Consider the following 22,274-nt stretch of genomic DNA (forward strand, 5'->3'; position numbering starts at 1 on the left):
GGCTGTGCTGGGCCTGGGTCACCAGCATCTCCATTTCAGCCAGACCTGTTCCTCAGGGCCATGCTCCCTCTGCTTCCACGCTTTCAAGTGGAGAAGCTCATGCAGCACAAGTGTCTCATGTTGACTTCAGCTGAACAGGTCTGCTGGATTTCATAAAAAAAGGCAGTTCCTCTGCTGCCACAGAGTCCTTGAATGCTGCTCAGGAGACACACCAGCTTGCTCCAGGCAGCACACACCATGCAGCACCACGATCCCATACATTAAGGCAAAACTAAGTGTAGTTGCTCAGCTCCACCCTATCCCGTACTCTTGGAAGGGTCAGCTGCAGTGCAGATCAAGAGAAACTTTACCTGCCCAAAAGCCTTCTGGTGGTTTCCCACACTGAACTGCCTCACCCAGAGGTCAGACGAGCATCAGTGCCAGGAACAAGACGCCACAGCAGCACCAATTTGATCAGTTAAACACATAGAGTACACCCAGACTCTTACCGTGGCTGGGCCAGCTGGAGTGCCCTTTCCCAAAATTATGTAATTACTTGAAAAATTAAGATATTCTCTTAACTCATGACTGCTGCAGACCAGTCTCCTAGCCTCATCATTTCCCCCAAAACAACAAGTAAAGATGGGAGATGTCATCTGAAAGAACTGAGGCAGGACAAGTGCTCTATGAACAGGAACAGCTAGCAGGACCCAGGATTTTTTCTTCTTGGAGCTGACAATGTCATCAGCATGGGAGTTAGTGTACACTATAAAATCATTTAAGAGCAAGAATGTCTATAAAGGCTGAAGAAAATGACAAAGTAGCAATAATTACAGATATAAACAGAGGGACTACCATTGAAAACCATGGCACAGTAGAGATCAGTGCTTGATCAGCAGCCAGTTAAGATTTTGGCCTAAGGCCTTTGTAGTGGTCAATCAAAAGCAGCAGAGTGACATTATCCAGAGCACAGTTCTGTATCGTCTCACTGCATGAGAGGCTCCAGGAGCATGAAGGACACTTGCTTGAGCCCCAACCAACCTCCTCGGTGCTTTTAGTCTGACTGGTATCAACTAGCCTGCCTATTGCTATCTAGCTCTTCAAGCACTTTACTTCTAGGAAGACACCTCCACTTGCACTCAAATGTGCATTTGTACTCGCAGTAGTGCTTTTGTACACCACCAGCTCAGAAGAGCAGAGTTACCTGGACTGCAGGCAGGTTATAGCTCACTCGTGCAGCTGGGTGTGCAAACAGGTGACTGACAGAGTGCCAGCTGAAAAGCTAACCCTGCATTCACAAGTGTGCATTTAAAGAATTCCCTAAGGAAAAAGCTTTAAGTGTAACCAATGGACTTCTCTCATGCATGGTGTGTTCAACCATACAATATGCAGTGACTCATGGCAAGTTAAATAGGTATTTATAGTTGCATTTCTTTTTAGTCCTGCAATGACAATATATTGTTAAGTATGACCTCAAAAAAAATGAAGAGAACCGGTGTTCTCTAACTACAAATCTGGGAGGGTGTGTGGCGGGAAGTTTCTCTGCAAAGGGATGAGTCAGTCAGTCTTCACACCATTTGGAAACCATGAATCACCTCACACAATCCAGGATCTGTGCATTTAATAAAAGTGATTTTACTACGACAAGTTTTTTGCCACTGGTACGGCAAAGATAAGACACAAACAACTGATAAAATTTTTTTTTATTATTCACTTTTGAATTCTTTTACACTTTCCTGATTATTTTGTGTAAGGTGAAACTAGAACTGTTTAAAAGACATACACAAATCTAGTACATCAATAACCAGGTATTTCTTTTTCTATACTATTCTCACAACCACGTGTGTGCTAGGCAATATAACCATCACAGAAGCAAACTTTAGGCAGAATACTGGTCAGTAAAAACAAAGCGAAAAGAGCTACCAGATATACAGACAGGCTCGGTTCCACATTCACTACTGCATTTATCAAGCGCCAAGTATTAACTGCACAATTTGTTCAGCTAGTAGAGGGGAGTTTTAAAATCAGTGCATGAAATTCTCTTCAGCAGACAGATGGACAGACAAACAGATGGATCCTATACCTAAGTGGAATGTAAAGGTAGGGGGATGATACCGCGAGACTGATAGGTGACTATTCCTAATCTTTTCCACTGCATTATTCACGCCACTCTTACTAAGTTTTATTTAATGGGACGTCTGAAACATAACCAGGTGAGGACATTTGGAGCTCAAATATTACAAGTTACAAGCATTACAAATGTGTAGGTCTGCATTCCAGTACAATAAATGGGAAATCCTGAATATTTGAGCCAGATCCTGGTTCTACCAAAAAAATGGCAGATTAAGAGCTGAAGACTGCAACAACACTGGCAGCTCTCAAACATCCAAGAAAGAAACCTGTCCTCGAGCAGACTCAGGTCTCACCCACCATCCTGACATCACCCATAATCAAAGAAAGGATGACGCATATGTGGGAGTCCAAAATGGCTTTAAAGGAGTTTAAACAGGTAAGAGGGTCAAGGATGAACAGAGTCCAACGGGAGAAAAATTTCTGTAAAGTGAACTTAAAGATGGCTCAGTGGATTACTGAAGAAGTTTTCAGGGTAAATTCAAAATGGGAATACCATGGAGATTTTGATTCACCTAAGAGTAAAGTAATGCAGAAGTGGCAGATTACTTCATGGTATCACCCAAACTAATAAGGCCATTCAAAAAATTGAATCTTCTCCTATTGCAAATCCATGGTAGTGAACCAAGAATTCTCACTACTGAAGAATATCTAAGGTATAATTAGGTACGTTATTGCTGTGGGAAGGGGCTTAGTCATGCATGTCGTATGAGCATGACAGCATTTTTAGAAGTCAAATCCCAGTTATCTGCCAGTGTAAAGAATTTGGAAATCAAGCTGCTAACTCCCCCATTACCCTCCTCCCCAAAACAAACCCCATCCCCAGAAAGACAGGTTGACAAAGTGAGCTTTTGACTGAAAGCGGTGCCTCAGACTTGGTTACAAATGTCTACAGAGTGTGCCTGTTAAACTAATTCATAGCAGTGTTACTAACTGGAATGCCGTACATCAGATTGTTTTCCTTCCACGCGCCAGTGTCACAATAGAATCTCTATAACTTTCTGTACAACTTTACAACAGAATTGTACTTCGACTATTTTGGTGCCAAATTATTAAGCTTGTCGGAGTTACATAACTGATGTCTACTGTTCTATCAATAAGAGTTTTGCAAAGTCAATTGCAATCACAAAACCCATAATCACAGTGTTCAGTTAAAAATATAAACACGGGAATCATAATTGGAAATGTTCATAATAGGGAAATTCGGAATGCCATTATAATAACCGACCTCCGCTTTAAGTACACAGAACACCAACCAACTGTTTTTACCCCACAGACAGTTTTTGCTACGTTGAGGTTGTGAAAGTCGATGTACTATTCTTTTTGCTTGTCGCACAAAGGGATATAATGTGTAGGATACAGGGTGACATTGAACATATAGTGAAGCGTGACAGCCATTAGTTCTCTCCCTCCCCAGCATCCCCTTCATCTCCCTGGTTTTCCGACGTCCATAGCTGTAAGAAAATAGAAACACATGTTTATGCTGAAAGCACACAGTTGATTACAATTGTCAGGAAAGGGAAGACAGCATAATTAGCAGGAGCTCTGCAATTTTCTCAGCTAAGAGCAATACAGAACTGAATGGTAAACCTAAAGAATACTGAACCAGAAAATGGGGAGAGGATTACAAATAAAAAGCCAGCAAAGTTTGCAAGCTCAACACAAAGACAAGCTGGCTGTTGAAAACAGACAAACTGGACTTTCTGTTACAAAAAAGCTGAGTTTGTTACAGTGGTTAATAAGTGATTTCTGGTTTAAACAAGCAAGTCTAACTGATCTGGTTACAAAAAGCAGCACAGTTAAGATGTGCAGGTAATGCCTCAGAAAAGGCTTTTAATGGCACAGAACTACCTAAGTCTTCGGTCCCACCCAGTGGAATCCAGCAGTCTAAAGAAGTAACAGTGCACAGTGCAGCAGTTTGCCCTGTGATACTTACAGTAAGGTTGTCCCTAAGCAGCTGCATGATGAGAGTGCTGTCTTTGTAAGACTCTTCGTTCAGCGTGTCCAGCTCTGCTATCGCTTCATCAAATGCCTAAAAACATGCAAGACAGCACTTTCATACTCTGCTCTCTGATTTCACTTCTGCTTACACAGAGCTTACAAATTTACCACATTACTATTCAAATTCTGTGACAAAAGCTTCCAATATTTTTCTTTTCCACCAAGAAATGTAAAACAAAGTGAGCACCAGATCACTAGACAACCAGTGGGAAAATAGAAGTCTTCAGGGGGGTCCAGATGAAAGCCGAGAACAACTTTACTAGCATGCCAATACCAAGTACTGAAAAGGCAAGCACACTGTGTCATACTGAAGAATGATTCACACAGCTTGAAGTCAGGTTTAAGAGGAACAGTTAAAAGCAATACTTTCATTAAAAATGAAGGGCTCACTGGTTTAAATTGGCAGTAAAAGAGAAAGGTACGATTAAATTGATATACATATCACACGTGAGTAGGAAAGAAAATGGAAGACAAGGGTTTTTTGACAGGGGGGTGGAAGGTTTTGGATTTCTTTTCAGAACAGCACAGGAAATCAGCCATTCTTCCTATCTATCTGTTACACATGAAAGCCCAAGCTGCAAGTCCGAGAGCTGAGAGCCATGAGTAAGTGTTATTTCTTCATTCAGGATTCAAACAGATGTAAACATGTTAACTAAAAAAGCAGGAACAGCAGCTTTGCACAACAAAACATTACTTGTTACAAAGTGTTATTAAAGCGCATATTAAGAAAGCAAAGATTCACCTAACACCGTATTATTAAAGTTACTACCAGAAAACTTTCACAGATGCAAAAAGCTCCATCGAGAAGGCTGTAATCGTATTTTAAGGCAGCTAAGACACAAATGGCTAGCTATTTATTTGGTACAACCCATCACACAAGCGTTTTTTGGTCTCTAGAGAGAGAAGTGCGCACAGATACACAAGGACGTTTACGGATATGACTGTAGTCACAAAGACAACACTTCATGTATTTGCTAAGAGTTCAAATTTAAGTAAATATTTCACTTCAGAAGTGCTAAATTAATCCAAGTGTTTTCAAATTTGACACAAGCGCATTCTAAGAGAATTACATGGACATAAGAAGTACTTTGTCTCCCCTTTCACTGGATCAACTGCACTAGCAAATTAGCTTTTTTAAAGCTAAGCTAGTCTAGCTAACTTACCTGAAAATATACCACAATGACAAGTTTAAAGATGACAGCATTTTTAAGGAATTTAATATGAAAAAGCATAATCATGTATAAAGTACTACTGCAGCCATGTAATTATCTCCTTAGCCTCCACAAAAATTGGTAATATGAAGAGTTTGCTTACCGTCTTTGCTAGATTACAGGCTTTTTCAGGAGAATTTAGTATCTCATAGTAGAAGACAGAGAAATTTAGAGCCAGACCGAGTCGAATGGGGTGCGTTGGCTGCATCTCTTTCTTGCTAATTTCAAATGCCTCCTGGTAAGCTTGCTGAGAGTTTGCTACTGTTGCTGCAAGAAGTAATTGCAGTCATATTAATGCACAGGACATCACTGTACTTCATGGGGGAAGCTATTATATTCTTGGTCTAGACTATCGTGCCATCAGAAATTCATACAATTACATATCCACAGACACTTCTTTCAATGTTTTTAGATGTAAAAGCCTACCAGTGGCTGAACTATTAAGGCAGAAATATTTGTTCAGATAAAGCTTTGAGCTAGGCAAATGAAATTCAACATTTTAGGAGTCTTAAAAAGAAATTTATTCAAAACAAATTCCAACCAATCTGAATGCACATAAGCTCTACCTAAGTCAAAGTGTACCATGATAAAACACTCACTTCCAGCCTAGCTGAAGAAGTAGCAGTTCTGAATAAATAAATCCAGACAAAAGCATATGGGGAAGAAGAAGTATCTAAACTACCTATTTAAATTGAAAGAAACATTTAGCAGGTGGGTCATGCACTTTATATTTCAGGTTGGGGTTTCAGAGGAAAGACAACAGTCGCTTCCTGGCTAATGGGTGACAATAAGCTCCAGAATGACGTCAAACTAAGTTTGCAAGACCTTGACTACATCAGACACTCACCAGGAATTCAGGCACAGTTCAGCATTACTTTACCATTTCAGGATTAATTGGTTTAGGACCCAGGAACCTTATTTGCATGCAGAAAGCTTGCAAACAGTGAAGACTTGCAGACTAAATTCACAGTTTAAACAAGAGGTGATAGGAACAAAGCATTTTCCATGAGAAAATACACATTCTCCAGGAAGAGGATTTTACACTGCCAAATATGCTTGAAAATCAGTCACTGAGGTCGAGGGCTGCAAGCAGAATTTGACTAGTTTGATGAATGTCTGTCAATCACTTCTATTAATTTCAGTGAAGTCTTTCTCTAAAAGTGACTTGCACTGCACCCATCTTCAATACTACAGAGCAGTAGTGAAAAGAAATAAATACTTCACATTAGGGGAAAAGAACACAAGTATGTTTTATACTTTATTCTGCTCAGCCCCCAGCAGAATGAGAGATTTCATCTCTACTTACTTTGCTTATTGTCCCCAGATGCCACCTCTGAGAGGTATCTATAGTAATCGCCTTTCATTTTCAAATAGAAGACCTTGCTTTCTGGCTGCGTGGCATTGACAATAAGGTATTTATCCAGTAGTTCCTGAGAAAGGAAACATCACTTTTTTTTTTTTTTCCAAGTCATAAAAATGTCTGAAACAGAGCCTTCGTTACAATGGTGAGCATGAACTGTTAAAACATTAACGTATAATTATGGGTTAATCACTTTGCCTACTGTTGTCTAAACTGAGAAAAAAAGAGAAGCTACTTGCACCCTAATCCCTAGAAAGCAGAAAACTTGCTGTGTTAAGGCTACCCACAATTCACTCCTGCAAAACCTAGTGGCTAGCAGGGCTTGAGACTGCAAAGATTTTCCTTGAAATACTCTGATGTAAATGTATGTCCACAATCAAACTAATGAAAAGCAGCAGCTTGACATTAGCACAAGTCTGGTCACTTTTGCTGCCACAAACTTAAATTCTACACAGAGCAGTAAAATTACCCACAGCAAACTGATTCTATATGCATCTCCAGCTGAAAAGCTAAATAGTGGCACAGTCAGCACATGTGCATTCAGAAAGAGATGCAAAGACAGACAGTACTGACAGCAACTGCTCCTCACAGATCTTTAGCAAACTGAACAGCAATAAAAAGAAACACTCTCCTCTAAGTGAAAGAAATAGCAAAACCAGTTTAGGTGAAGAAGTACACACCTTCTCCATCCAAAAAAAGTACTAAACAAGCCTCAGGACATCAGCATTCATTAAGAAAAGAATGTAAATGGTAGGCTTTTTAGAAGGACTCATGCCAGTGCCCCAGATCTAAATTTGTTTTCATAGCTGCTGGCTAGGGGTTTTCAACATTGCCTCATCTGCATTTTTCTATTTAAAAAAAAACCCCTATTTTATAACAAGTAAGAATCCAACAAATCCCTAAGAAACAAACCAGATGACTTAGGAGCTAGAACTGGACTTAAGTAAGTGGCTATGCAAAATTATTTCCTTGCTAAGGTGCTGCAGTGTCTACAGCCCTACTAAGATTCCTTAAGCCTCTCTGAAGAATGCTGCAGTACTAACTACTGTTATTTTTGCTGTTGGATTATTACCAGAACATCATTGCAGATATCCTGCAATTCAGCCTCAATTTTCTCACGATATTCTCTTCCCATCTGCTGTTTCTTCTCATTCCTCTCTGTTTTCTGTTCAATGCTGGAAATTACACGCCAGGATGAGCGACGGGCGCCAACCACATTCTTGTAGGCAACTGAGAGTAGATTCCTTTCTTCATTGGACAGTTCATGTCCTTGCTCAGTGACAGCCTTCATAGCAGCAGCCATGTCATCGTAACGCTCAGCCTGTTCAGCCAGTTTGGCTTTCTGTACCAACTCACTTTTATCCATGGTTCTCCTGTAGTTAGTGGGGAATAAAAATAGAGAAAAATGTCTCTTGATTGTTTGCACTGTGGAAGTTAATGCTGAAGAGTGAAGCAGAACTTGGTCACTAGTAAGGAGGAAATCTATCAACTCTAATAAAGTAATATGAAGGGTTTCTTTTTAAAAAATTATATGCCAAATATGCATAATTTCTATGTGTAAATGACTAATCACAATCCTGAAGATATGTAAGTATTATTCTTCAAAACACAGCAAAATTCATATTGGCATTAAGCACGACACATCAGTATGTTTCCTGTGTAAATCTCTCCCCTTTTCTACATTGGCCACAGCTCAGCCTGGGAGATACTGCATGTTCCAACCCAGAAACCACCAGTTTTGGTTGGTTTTGGGGTTTGTTTGTTTTTCCCCACTATTATACAACAGCAACTACTTAGGAGCATTGAAGCACTGGACAGCTCCTCCTGACACCGAAGAATTTTTGCACACTACAGGAGATGTTTCTGTGGGTTTAAATAAACCATACCCAGTAAAGCTGTAGTTGTTGGCAACTCCGGAAAGTACATTTATACTGCTCTGCCAGAAAATTGTTTTTTTTATGCATGCATCAACGTACATATAATGGACAGTTCTACACAGTTAGGGTGGCTGCAGTCTCAGGTTTGCAAGACCTTTCAAACAACACTAACATTCACAAAAACCAAATGGGACGTGGCCCATGTGGTCACTACTGCAAAACTAATTGCTTATATGGAAACAACTTCTGACAATGCAGTTTAGCAACTGAAGCCAAGAAAAACACATCACATGACCACAAAGCCCCTGAAGACCTTAAGCAATGAAAAATGAAGTTAGTAACGAACGTGTCAGTGAGGCAGCTTGAGCGTTGCTTACTTCTACAAGACAATGCTAACATACTGTTAACTCGGCCATTGAGCTACCAACCTTACACTCAACCACCTAGGGCCAGGTTCACAGAAAACTTAAACAAGTTTCTTTGCCATTATCAAAGTAAGTGGACCTCAATACCTCACAAACTCCCAGACACCCCATATTCATCTGTAAAAATCTCTCCAGGTGCACTTGTAGGATCGCTTTTGGACAGACCCAGAACTGTTGTTGTTCTTGTCAGTTCTGAGCAATTCCTCTCCCACTCCCTAAATCCCAATCAGGACTCTTACTGTCTAGATGAGAAGTCTTCAGGCTGAGACCTAGCAGCCTAAAAGCAACTTCTAAAAGAAGCAAACAAGAACAATAAGTTTACAATTGTCTTTGATAGGCTTCTGTACATTAGACAACGTCTACAGCCCTATTAGAAAGCACCAACAGGCTGAAAGCGATTGTTGTTGCCTTTTCCCTGGCTCTCTCCTCTGAAGATCCCAGTCTGACAGGCTCCTGATGGAGAATGTCTCACACACACTGCTCAGTTTGTATTTCAATCCAAGTATCACCTGCCACACTATTAAGCAGGGAAACCAGGCCCCTGTACTAAATCCTCAAACAGGACACTGAGATGCAGACCCAAATTCCCATTGTGTGTATGAGCAGTTTCAGAGTTTCTTACTGCCAAGGACGGAGTCCTAACTACAAAATTATTTTGAAATGAGCATATTCAGTCCCTCCAGCTGAAGATATTCCACTTTAGCAAAAAAAAAAAAAAAAAGAAAAAAAAAAGAAAAATCACCCTAAGATATCAAATCAAACATTGTTATTTCACATGAAAGCTCTTGAAGTAAACCCAGCAACCAAATGTCCTACCTGCTATATATTTGCAAGTCACACTGACTCCTGCTTGCGTTTGATGCTTTGTAGATCTAGCCTAATGCATCCATCCATGTAAGGCACTCAGTAAGGATATGTAATGCTAAAACCAGCCTCCTGGAAAGAAACCTCTTGCAGACTTGTAAGTAAAGCAGTTCAGTTCCATTTCAAATACTGCTTTCAAACAAGTGGATTCTAGCACCTATTAAAAGGTGACACACAGACTTGAGATCAAAGCCCTCAGCAAAACAGACTGACTGTGGGTAGCAGTGTGACAAGTTCTTGTAAGGCATGATTAATTTGGCTGTCTTCCCCAAGAGGCTTTTACCATGGGGATATGCTATATTATCACTGGCTTCTGCAGACTTATCAAAACGATAGCTCCTGAGGATGGAAAGGGATAAGTGAAATTTGTGATGTGCATTTTTTCCTCCCTGCTCTGAAGCGTGTCATAGTACCAATGCATAACAAGCCTAAGGAAATCATCAGACCGTTCACCATTGAGAGAACTCATCCCACTTTCCACTGTTGAGTCTATCAAACCTCGTAAACCATTCCCTTAACTCAGCACTAAATTTAGACTATGTGCTTAATGCAGGAAGTAATTTGTGAGTGGCATTTCTCTACCCACTCATTAAAATCTGAGCATGAACAAAGTACACCTGAAGAATGCTTTTTAAGTTAGAAGAGCCAACTTCAAATAACAGGACATTTAAATAAAACAGTTTCAGAGCAGTTCTAGTTTCCTCACAGCCTGCACAGCTTCTAGAAGCATTTCTATTGCAACTGTCTTATCTTCTCCTCTTCTTCTTATGGAATGTGATTATTATGTAGAAAAAGCCTGCTTGTTGAAGTCCAGAGGCAAGTAGCTCCAACAGAGTTTACATTTTGCCATTGAAAGGTCAGTTTTACCTTTGATCTGCACTTTGCCAATAGTGGTTTAATTTGTAGACAAGTCATCCATGCAGAATTCCATTTACAAATAATATAGTTTAGTTCAGAGGTGGCATAGAGTTTGTTTCATCAAGCTCACTGACATATTTATCTCTAGATGCAAGTCAGTTCATGGCACTCAATGGGTTCATATAAGGACACATGAAAGAAATCACAAGGACACATGAAAGAAATCACAGAGGGAACTGCAAGGGCATAAAGACCTGGTGGGTAAAAGAGATCCAGAAACCAGTTTAACATACCAATTATATTGGCAAAATACCAGCACAAAGCATTAGAATATTGTTTCTCAAACAATTTTCCTCAGTAAGGTAACTAATTTATGCACATCTTAAATGTAACTCAAACTGATTACTGAAGACGAACTCCTCAGAATTTTGCTGGCTTAGTTTTGCCATAAAAATTCAGTATACAGGGGCTTGAGTTGTTTAGTTAATTAATATCTGTACTGTTAGTAGATTTGCTATGAAACACAAAGTATTATTTAATAACATGGATTTAACAGAACTTAAATGCAATAAGAAAATCATTGCCCACACCGAAATATCTGCAATCAACAGTAAGCCTACCATTATTTCGTTCATAGGGTGCTGCATAAAGGAACACTTAAAATCCTCATTTGATTCTCCATTGCTTACCTTGTTAGAAGCCTGGAGAGAGCTTTGCAGAGCTATGCTGGCTTGAGCTCCGAAAGAGGGAAGAGTTTGCCAGAAGGAAAAAAGATATAAGGAAAGGAGTGATGTTTGAAAAGGCAAAGAAGCAACTATCAGTTATAACTGGTCCCTCCCACAGAGGAGATGAAAGCCACACTCTAACAATGGATCAGTGTGCCACAGTCTGAAACAAGCAAAGCCTACAGCTAAAAATACTCCTAGGCCACAAACAGAAGCCATCTAACAAAGGTTACCTGCAGCTATGAGCAAAACACACAAAGGTGACGAACAGGAAGCCAACAGGAACGATCTATTCTAGTACTAATGAAGCCATGCCATGTCGGCAAGGGGGAAAGAGGGAAGATGGAAAAAGGAGTGGAGACGTGCAGATCACAGCCATGGAGGAGTCCAGAAAGTTGCCCGTTCTAAGCAGAAGATTCTCATATTAGATGCGTTAATACATTTCAAATTCTTAACTGTCTTCTTAAGAATCTGTCAAACCATAACTAGTAGGCCACCAAAATGAAGTGGCTGGACACTGTTTACAATGAGAAATGCCAACCACTAGCCAGCAGCTGCAGCCAAGAGTACCAGCTGCCAGCAATTTCAATCGCCCTAAATCCCACACTCAAAATACAATTTTTTATATTTTTTTCCTCTATCTCCCATACAGCCTAAGTTCTTTCAATCTCTCCTACAAATGCAGAATAGCATGTATACAGTTACTAAAATTTACAAGTCCTTACTTCCCACCCCCAGAAAAGCTTTACGCCTGCGTAGACAAGACTCTGAAACATATTACAAAGCATCAAAAGTAGAGAATGAAAGGTCAGAACCTGTAGAACACATTAGTTTCTAACTGCCTTGCTACTTTTACTGGAAGATGCAGTAAGAAGGGGATAGTACAACCATCCTGGGAACAGCACCTGAAATCAGTGCACCCAGATATCTTTCAAGAGTGTACAGACACACAGAACTGGAGGTTTACATCTCAGTAAAAGCTGGGGAGTAAAACATACAGATAAGGTTCTTCAGAAGACTGCAGCAGCCTGAGAACAACATCTTACTGCTCAACAGTTACTATGTCTGCTTCATAGCCTTTATTGTTTCCAATCTCGATGAGCTCTTTAGGACAAAGCCAAAACAGATCAGAAGTAACTGTGTTTAAACTCTGCAGAAATCAAATGAAAACTGACACTGAAAAAAATCTGGCTTATATAACATATTGAATTGACAAGACAATACTAATAAGCTTATGTTGGCCTGAAGTCTGCTGCTCTTGATGACCTGTTCTTCTGATGCTAATTAAGTCATTGATTTTTGTGTACTGTTTTTCTCTTTATAGCAAGCACCAGAATCTATCAAACACTTCCACTTTGTAAAAAAATTGGTGAGAAAGCAGTGTCACTACTGGTTTGACATACTGGTCCCTAATGAGTCAAGTAGATATGCAGGTTAACAGACCTGCATGTTTCACTGTGAGAAATGAATGTAAAGCCAGATTGGTGAAATGGGATGCAATCATACTTCTCAGTCACAAACTTTGTACGTCCATTCAAATTATAACAGGAAAAACAGCAGACTGGTACAGAATTTGTACTTCAATCTTCCACCAATATGTGAACATACCTTATTTGGTTTCTGGATGGGCAATCCATTCAGAAATTAAACATTCACATGACGTAAGCGGTATTTCAAACTACAGTTCCATAATTACAGAGAGTAAGAGCTTTGGAGATACTGTTTCTAAAACAAATGGAAAATCCTTCTCCATAATTTAGGTACACACATGCCGACACAAGTATCTGCGTGATGTTGATGGTATCTGCATGATGTTGATGGCATTCACGGTCAAGTAGACATTGCTCCCAATAGATATTATTTATAGGAAAGGAATCAACTCTCTTTAAATGGAGTGCAAGTAACCTTCCTTGCTTTATTGCAGTATTAGGCATTTGACTTCATTAGTTCTGTTTCTCTATTTTGGTTCCCTCAAAGGCTACCATGTATTGCTAAATAACTGATTAGAAAATGAACGTGTCTGGTAAGATCTGAACAGTGAAATCTTCCACAACTGTCAAAAGCCTGGGTATAACAACAAGTTCAGTAAAATATATTGCAAACATAACAAGGGAAAAAAGAAAACAACTTCATAGTTGTGATATTCTTGCTGACCTTGTGCAGCACATAACTTGAGCCTCCTCTGCATCTACAGATTAACCATATGCTCTGGCCTTCAGCTCAAATCTTCATGCAAATGTTCAGATAAAATTAACATTCTATAAAGCCATGCCTAAACCTGCTCTCACCATCTTCTGCCATCATTACTTATTGCTTCCTAAAACTGATCAATGTAATTTTTGAATAAAATGACAGTCAACAGTTTTCAATCTCCATAGACAACTATGAAATTTCTATGACAAGTGCCAAGAGTGTGTAGGGATACTGGTACTGTATGGACAACTTAAATTTAGTGACAGTAGCCTTGTTCTTAACGTCATTTAAATGGGGGACTGCACTTAAATTTAGTGAGAGTAGCCTTGTTCTTAACATCATTTAAATGGGGGACTGCAGCCTGAAAAGCACTGCACTGCTACATACCTATGGCACTTCGCACAGGATAGCTGCAGGTGGAGACAAGCACGCAGTTCCAAAGTACAATATACTTACATGGTAACACCTTTTTGTTCCAACTAGCAGAATCATTTTGGGCTAGAGTCCAGCTGGAAATAGTGAGTTACCCCAAAAAATCTTCCCCCAGGCATAAAGTTCACAACAAACTAATGTATTCATATCACAGGTAAATTGCTTTTGTTAATAATAAACTGAGAGTATTTATATTACTGGGTGGGGCAAAAAGCGCAGCCATATAAAAGACACACTACTATAATGCCTAGTCTTACTGAGATGTATTAGGATACCAGAGGGATTAAAGTACTAGCTTTTTACTTCATTATTCAAATCATTATTTACTTAACTCCTCCTCATCTGAGTTTATTCACATGCAGCACAAAAAGCTGCATACTGGCAAAGGCCTGCTTAGGAAAAAAAAAAAAAGACTCAACATCAAAATAGCAGAGATCAGAACATGCGGTACTGACATAATGAGGTTGAGAAAACTGCACTAGGCCCATCTGTGCAACGAGTCTATCACTTTATTGGTACCAATTTAATAAACAAAATATTATACAGGCTGTATTTTTGCAGTTCTTTAATATGAAGGGTGAAAAAGGCACTAGCATTCTTACTTGTTTTCTTTTCTAAACCAGTTTATGTCTCATTATTATTTTAAAATAAAAGCAAGCTTTTCTTTTAATGAAGTAGTATTAAAATTTCTGACTGAGGTGTCCTGAAGCAGTGAACATGTAGAGACATAAATATTCCTACCGCCACTGAAGTTATAAAACCCTGCAAACATTCCCAAACTCTCTGATATTTTTACATAGGAATTTAGCTTTTATGGTGCTGCATGATGTGCAATTTGTTTTCCTACCACCAGAAGTTATTTTAACTATTAACAAGGAATTCAGCTGCAAGCAGATGACTTACATTGTGATCTTTGCATTAGATACATTTTTGCTCCCATATGCTAACACAGTGACTGTATGCCACTGACATTTGATCATCCCAATTAATATCTGATTATACATACCCCAAATAAAACCTATGGTTGTTAGTTTTGGGCTACTGCCCAGCCTCTTTGAAGGCTAGGGCTGGCTTGAAGCAACCTTCTTTCCCTCTGGAGTCCTCCCTAATCTCATCTCTATTTCCAGATGGACACAAATCATCAAAATTTGAAAATAACAGTAAAATAATTTGTTTCCTTCTAAAACGTTCATGACATTTCTGTGATCTCCTCTGGTCCTACGTGAGCAGGCTCATACAAGCCGGCACAGAAACGGCACCTCCCCTCTCACGCTGACAGGGCCCAGCATTTCGGTCGGGCACAGAGCTCCTGCTCTGGTGAAGCTGCGAGGACGCCCCAACCCCTCTCCCAGTTGGGGGTCGCGAACGCAGGACCGTTCGGGAAGAGGAGGGCTGAGGCCGGTACTGACCCTGGCGTGGAGGGGCTCGCTTTCCTTCCTCCCCCGGCCGCCGGGCAGGGGAGCCCTCCGCGGCGCTGGCCGCTGGGTGCAGGTGTGCGCGGCCGGCCTCGCCCTCCGGGGAGCGAGTGACTCACTCAGGGCGGGGCAGGGCCGGGCGCTCGGGGAGGAGGCGGCGCCGCCCGCCCGGGCTCCGCAGCAGCAGTCGAGGGAGGGTCACACCGTTACTTGGGGCGGGGAGCAGCGGGGCAGGACCCGCCGCCCCCCTTCCGCGCGGGGGCCCTCCCGCAGCACGCCGCAGGCAGCCCCCGCGGCCTGCTGCAGCCTCCGACACCCCTCCCCGCCGCGGGGCTGCGCCGGCCCAGCCACGGGGAGGAGTAGGCCCGGCCGGCGGGGAGGCGGGGGGGCTGGCCGGGGAGACCTCCCCCGCACCCTCCCGCGGGCGCCAGCGGGGCCGCAGCGGCCCGGCGCGGCCCAACCCCAGCGGCAGGGGGAAGGCGGGGGGGGGAAGCCCGGGCGACGGGCGGGGCTGCGAGGCCGGCGGGGAGGGGCCCGGGACCCTCACCTGGCGGGGGCGGCGGCACCGCGGCCTGGATCCCGGCGGGCGAGGCGACTAGGAGCGCGGCGGCCGCTCGGCGCACGCACACACACCCTGCGGCGCTGCGGCCCCGCTTCCGGCGCCGCCGACACGCCCCTTCCGGCGCCAGGGGGCGCCACCGCCCCTCCCGCCTCCCCATTGGGCCGGCGGGCGCTCGCGGTCGCTATAGCAACCCGGCCCACCCGCCTCGACGGGGGAGTTGTGCGCGCGCTCCTGTTCAGGCGCGCGCCGCGGGCCCGGCTCCGGCTCCGGCTCCGGCTCCGGCTCCATCGCCCAGGGCCCGGCGGAGGGAGCTCGGCCAGGCCGGAGAGACGGCGCCTCTCCTCAGCGCGGCGCTCCCTCAGGGAGGCCGAGGCGGCCGAGGGCCTTGCGGCCCCCGCCTGCTGCATGGACCCATCCCGCGCTCCGGAGGAGGCAGGGCCTGCTTGTTCTGTCACACCTTGGCACCCTTTGGGCTGTGAGCTCTTTGTTTTGTCTGAGCATCTTTAGCACACGTAGGGCAGTCCCTGGTGCGTCTCCGGTCGATGCTGACCGCAATAAGAGGTGGGGTGGGTATCTAGGGGGGAGAGCTGCTCTGGCTGGGAAGTGTGGCAACTTCTCAAGGGACAAGAAGACAGCATTTTTGGTTTTCTTGCCATTTCTTACTGCTGTTCTCTGGCTGAACCTCATGATAAGGGACGTCTCTGCAGACCAGAGACAGCGGGTGCCATTCTGCACACCATCATATAAGTAAAAGTTCACAAATGCTTTGCATTGCAAGGTCACCTTTAAACACTGTTTTAGTAGTGGCTCCTCCCTACAATTTAAATTGTATGTTTTCAGTGAAAAAACAGATCCTTATTGGCTAGATAAGTTGTATGCAACTGTAATAAATGACATTTACTAGAGAAATGGAGAGAGTGAGCATTTCTGGGGCATGAGGAAAAGTCTAGCTTGCTCTCCAAGAATGAATCCAAGGAAAAGAGTTCAATTTTATAATGCATGTAATCCTTTTGGATAAGAAGTGACTGAACATGCAACCCCCCACCTGCTCCCAAGTCTCAAGTTTATAGCCGCACTGCTTGTCAAAGCATTATTATTGGGGCTGAAAGGCAGTCTGTTCAATTACAGTGTCCTGGAGCGCAATTTTCTCTTACACTTTCAGATACAATCCTGGTCCTGTCAAAGTCACTGTCAGATTCCTTTTTGGTGATGGAAGGACTTCATTAGTTTCCTGCTTAGGCTTGGTCCAAAGGTTAATTACTTTGGAAAGTCAGGAGGAAAATTACTTGGCACTCGCAAGTTATCTTAAGCTGCAAACACTGATTCAGCTAGATCAGTTATTGTCATTTCTCTCTCTCTTGTTCTTTTCTTTTCTAGGCTAAACTTGTTTTTTCCCCTGATCTTCTCCATAGGCCCTATTTTCCAGGTTTCCATCTGGGCTGTTCCCAGTGCTCTTGCTGAGGCCTTGGGAGTGCTGATTCATGGCAGAATTACTTCTATTCAACACTCCTTTCACCTATATCCCTATATAATACTTGGTTTGTAGAAGTGTACTGTCGACACCTGTCTGTTCAGTCGCCCGCTGTACCTTCCTCAACCTTCTCACCTTGCTGCCCACTCTAGCTCGTCGCTGCCCTGCCCATGTTGTCACAGCTCATGGCTCCTACTTCCAGCAAGGTGCACCCAGCTCCCTTCACGCTGCCCCTGTGATTTGTCCAGATCAAATTCTGATCATCACCTCTGAAGTGTTTGCAATCCTTCTTAGCTGGTATTTTTGGACTGTGCATTCTCCGTCACACTATCCAGCTAGAGAAATTCAGCACTGTGTAGTCACAGAGGTGAAAATACCACCCTCTGCTTTTACAGAGCATGCTGCCGCTCCAGTGGCTGGGTCCCTGTCGGGCCTGAGGGCACCGAGAGACAACTGTGTTAATAATACAGTTCATTCCTTGCGAGCTCTTCTTACCCTGGGGTCTTCCTAGTCCTTGTGTGCCTGGTTCAGTGGAGGAGATAAGCAATGCATCCTGCAGTTTCTCTCGGCGCAGAAGTGTGAAGGCTGGAACTAACACCAAACTTCAGCTCTGAAACATGTTGCAACAGCAGCAAGTCTTTCAGAGTGTCACCTTTCAGAGGAGGAAGTGCAGATTGGCTTGATGCGGCTCAAAGGGTCTGAGACAGGAGATCCAAAACTTTGTGAAAGAACAGCCTTTATCTCAGGCACAGGCTCGATCCATGAATCAACAAAGCTCAACACAGAGACCGGCCTGCCTGGCTCTCCAGTAGAAAATGCACTGCTCTGCATTTTCCAAGACACGTTTCAGATAAATACACGTGAAGAAGTACAAATGGTATTTGGCTTTAGCAGCTGCTCAGCATTAACCCTGTCATTGCTCTGCAGAGGCCAGAACGGCTCTGCTGAGAGCACGCTTGTTGACATGCTCATGATGAGTTGCAGGCAGGTGTAGAGTAAAACTGCAAGGAAGGAAATCACAGGATTCTGCTCCGAGAAAGGAGACAGCCCATGGCCGAGATGGAATCCCCTCGTTAGAGGAGCAGTTCATCACAAGAACTGTGACACCCGTGCTCTTCCCTGTCTACATCAATAGGCTTCACCATTAGAAGAAGCCCTTCTGCAGACAGCTGAGGGGTGCAAGGACAGTTTGTGCCTGTCTTTTGCAGCTGCTTTCACTGCAGAGAGAGGATTTCAGTCTTCAAAATGCTTCTCTAGCATTAAGTTTGCTTAGCATCAATAACAGTTAAAAGAAACAGAACAACCTATTGTCAAAGATGGCCTGTTGCCCAACAAGGAGGGCTGGGTCTGCTCCATGTGCAAGCAGCAGCATCCCAGCAGATGGCACAAGTGCCTGAGCTGCTCTCAACAGCAAGGTACCTGCCCTCAGGTGTCTGGCGTCTGGCACAAGAAAAGTGAACCTGAGATTTGTAGCAAAATATTGTATTTAAATTGATAAACTTCCATTCAGAAATACAATCCTGACGAGTGGCTCAATTTTTATAATTTTTTTCGGTCATTTTTGTTGACAGCAGTAGGTCTCAGATGATGTGGATACCAGAAGCAAACGGTTGATGGCACTGCATGATCACTGTCCCTGCAATTTATGTCTCCCTGCCTATCCAGCAGTCTTTCTCTGAATGAAAAGGGAAGGTTTTACACTTTCATGTTGTAGGAAAAACACTCACAAAATGTAATTGTTACCTACCAAGTATATTTTATTTCTTGATTCTTCTGTCACTCATTTTGTCTATCTTCTGCTCTATATATGAGAGTCTACAGCCTGGATGTTTCAGTTGTTCTACAGCTGGATCTCACAGATCACTAAATAATGTATTAGGTGATGGGTCCCAAATGGAGTTAGCGTAGTGGTTTATGACAGCTATCATAGCTGCCTTGCTGGAACTGATGGCTGAATGTCCAGCAGAAGTCTGGTCAGTATATTAAGAATTTCATCATTTGTCAGTGCTGTTTGTGGTCCTGCTTTGAACCGTACATGATGGAGATAAGAAGGAGGCTTGTAAGGAAGCAACACGGAACACAGAAAAGGAAAACTATCAGTATTTTTAAATTACTATTTCTGCAATAGGAAATAAAAAAGCCCAAGGGAAGAATTTCTGCATTTCATGTCTGTCTTGTACATAAACTGCTTGTGACATTACAGACAGCTGTGATGAAGTTAAAACTAGAATTAGGTGAGCTAGAATTAAATTTACAACCAAACTGGGATCAGGGGTAAACATTTTGCATAGGATAGAATTAATATTAGCATTATTATTAATTTTAATTAAAGCAACATTTAAAGCAGAGAGCAGCAGGTTTTCCTCATGGTCCCTGCCAGCTAAATGCCAGACTTTGTTTGGGCATCTTTCAGTTCTTTCTTCTGCCCAAGGAATGCAAATGGTTTAGTGCAGCTTTTCTATTAAATGCAATTTGGACTGAAGTCAAGTGGCTGTTTTAATTTGAAGGTGTTTAAAGGTCTGAAGGTGAATTTAGAGAACACAGTTAAGAGCATAATTGCAAAGCAACAAAGCAACATATAAGAAATAACTGTGAGAGCATGAAAATATAAATGTCCTAAATAGTATAAAATAGTATGATGGGAAATACGGGTAGAATGAATGTCTTGGATGGGATAGGAGTTTAGTTCCATGAATGCAATTTTGGCAGTAGTGTCCCAGACCAAGAATGCTGTTTCTGGGGAAATGCACTGAACTCTGGGTCATGAATTAAACTCAGGTAATTTATGTTTGGCTTGTAAATAGTGATAGTGCAAAAAGCAAGCAGAAATGGAACAGAATATATCACTGTAAATTTTGTAGCCGCTGAGACCTGTGGAGTTGTTGTGTACATCTATTGTAATGCCTAAAAAAAATTCAAGCCAAGGAACACATAGCAAGCCCTTCAAAATTGCCAATTCAATGACCTTAAGGACATCCAGTTTCAAAGCAGCGTGTTAAGAGAGGTTTGGAGAGGTAACTTCCCAAGCCCTGATCTTTATTTATTAGCTGTTTCTGACAAGCCCTAAAGAAAGGCAAACGTCTTGATATTTTGAAGTTGCTTGGCAAGTGTTCATTTTATAGGAAACTCTGATCTTCAGGAAATACCAATACTATTCCATTTCCTGATTTCAGATTTTTCTCTCTTGGTATTTAATAGCAGTCTGCTGTGCAGATCTTCCAAGCCAGTGTCAGTTCCAAGGCTTGGCTGCCTGGGGCTCACAGAGCTCTAGCTTCCTCACAACCAGCTATCTTCCAGGTGCCATTAAAGTGTGATTTCTGCTAGAAAAGTAGCTATGGAAGAAATATACCTCCATGTTGTAATCAGAATTATGTCTGTTAGAATCTTGATAGTATTTCACTCCTCAGTGGGTGCAGGTCAGCTGGACTTCTTCATGGGGTGATGCAGCCAAAGGAGAAACCTCCATTTGGCAGGAGGATGGATCCCTTTGTGGTTTGATGAGATCAGCTTAGACAAGTCTGGGCCCCTTATGGCAAATATGGAAGAAACCTCTCCCTAATACACGGAGTGGTGGAGCTCCTTCTTTGGTATAAAGCATAGGGGAGCCTGGCATGATGTTTTTTCTGAGCGTCTCTGGGAAAATGCAGCTTCTCGCACAGCAATATGTATCTCTTTCAGGTCATACTTCAAAGCTGAGCCTGGGGTTTTGGTGTTTGCTTTGGTGTTTACTTTGCTCCTTCTAAATAGAAACTACCTGAAGGCCTACAAATCTGAAGCTTAAAAACTATACAAGCTGCCTAGACCTCTGAAGAGTTTCTTTATAATTAGAATAAATGCATGAAATATTTAGCCTTCATCCTGTGCAAACCCTGACGTTCAAAAAAGAATTTACAGCATAGGGTGGAGTTTTATCTGGTCCTAAATGGGACAAGAATTGCCCTCCTTCCATTTCTGCCCCAAATCTCAAATTCCAATGTGCGGTGAATCAATTGCAGAAGAGGAGATGACCGTTCCTCCACCTCCCCATGCAAATGACTATCAAAAACTTCACTTTTCTCAGGGAAGTTAGGGTGAGAGCTCTGAAGTAGCATGTGTCCAACTGGATTTCTCTTTTTTATTCTGGTTTGTGGTTCAAGGTGTCTTTTTCTTAATAAATACCTACCACTAGACCATTAATAGTTTAACAGTCCACAGGTTCCAAGGAAATGCTTACCAGCAGTCAGAGCTGGAAAATAATTCAGAGGATGGCATAGGTCTGATAAAAGGATTAATAAATCACAGCACCAAGAGCTGTAAGTTCAGTTTTGTCCGACACTGGCACTAAGGATTATTTTGTATATTCAGTGCTCTTAATTGCTTTTGCTCCCCAGAAGTTCTGTGTGCAGCTCTGGGATAGGCTTTCTAGAGCTTTCCCAAACAAACTGAACTAGATTTCTTCCTAATTTATATTTAAACTCTGGTCCTTACAGCAGACTCTTGTATTTGAGGTCTACTGGCTGGACTGATAAACACAGACGGTATGGGATGGCACCTTCTCTCACTTCTGTCATAGCAAAAGTAGAATATTTTTTGCAGAATAAAACTGCGAACAATTCCAACCTAGCTCTGCTATTCCACTTTTCTTGGAATTGCTCCGTCTGTTTCTCTGAAAATTAAAGTCTGTTTTTACGCCTGCCACCTGCTATTTCCATATGAAAGAGCAGTTTTATTATAATGAAGGTACCATTTCTCCAAAGGGCAAACTAAGGACATTTCATCACACTGATCTTCC

General features: G+C 42.4%; 1 protein-coding gene across 2 annotated transcripts; it reads right to left on the reverse strand.

The window, feature by feature from the left end:
* Positions 1–2,315: 2,315 nt before the first annotated feature.
* YWHAB (tyrosine 3-monooxygenase/tryptophan 5-monooxygenase activation protein beta) lies at positions 2,316–16,047 on the reverse strand. Of its 2 annotated transcripts, none has more exons than XM_075720914.1 (6): positions 16,018–16,047; positions 7,754–8,054; positions 6,628–6,751; positions 5,425–5,588; positions 4,046–4,141; positions 2,316–3,563 (listed from the first exon to the last, which is right to left on the reverse strand). In XM_075720914.1, the coding sequence occupies exons 2-6, from the start codon at positions 8,045–8,047 to the stop codon at positions 3,507–3,509; spliced, it is 735 nt and encodes a 244-aa protein (XP_075577029.1). In that variant the 5' UTR covers positions 8,048–8,054; positions 16,018–16,047; the 3' UTR covers positions 2,316–3,506. The 2 variants fall into 2 exon arrangements, with proteins under 2 accessions (XP_075577029.1, XP_075577028.1); XM_075720913.1 differs by lacking the exon at positions 16,018–16,047 and adding an exon at positions 10,715–10,902.
* Between the last annotated feature and the right edge of the window lie 6,227 nt (positions 16,048–22,274).

This window comes from Pelecanus crispus, chromosome 14, assembly GCF_030463565.1.
Source record: "Pelecanus crispus isolate bPelCri1 chromosome 14, bPelCri1.pri, whole genome shotgun sequence".
Taxonomy (NCBI): domain Eukaryota; kingdom Metazoa; phylum Chordata; class Aves; order Pelecaniformes; family Pelecanidae; genus Pelecanus; species Pelecanus crispus.

Excerpts from the sequence above, each read along its gene's own strand:
- YWHAB (XM_075720914.1), bottom strand. The coding sequence starts at position 8,047 with ATGGATAAAAGTGAGTTGGTACAGAAAGCCAAACTGGCTGAACAGGCT. Across the intron at positions 6,752-7,753 it reads ATATCTGCAATGATGTTCTG|GAACTACTGGATAAATACCT; the intron begins GTAATAATCCAA and ends TTCCTTTCTCAG. Across the intron at positions 4,142-5,424 it reads CCTGTAATCTAGCAAAGACG|GCATTTGATGAAGCGATAGC; the intron begins GTAAGCAAACTC and ends GCATGTTTTTAG.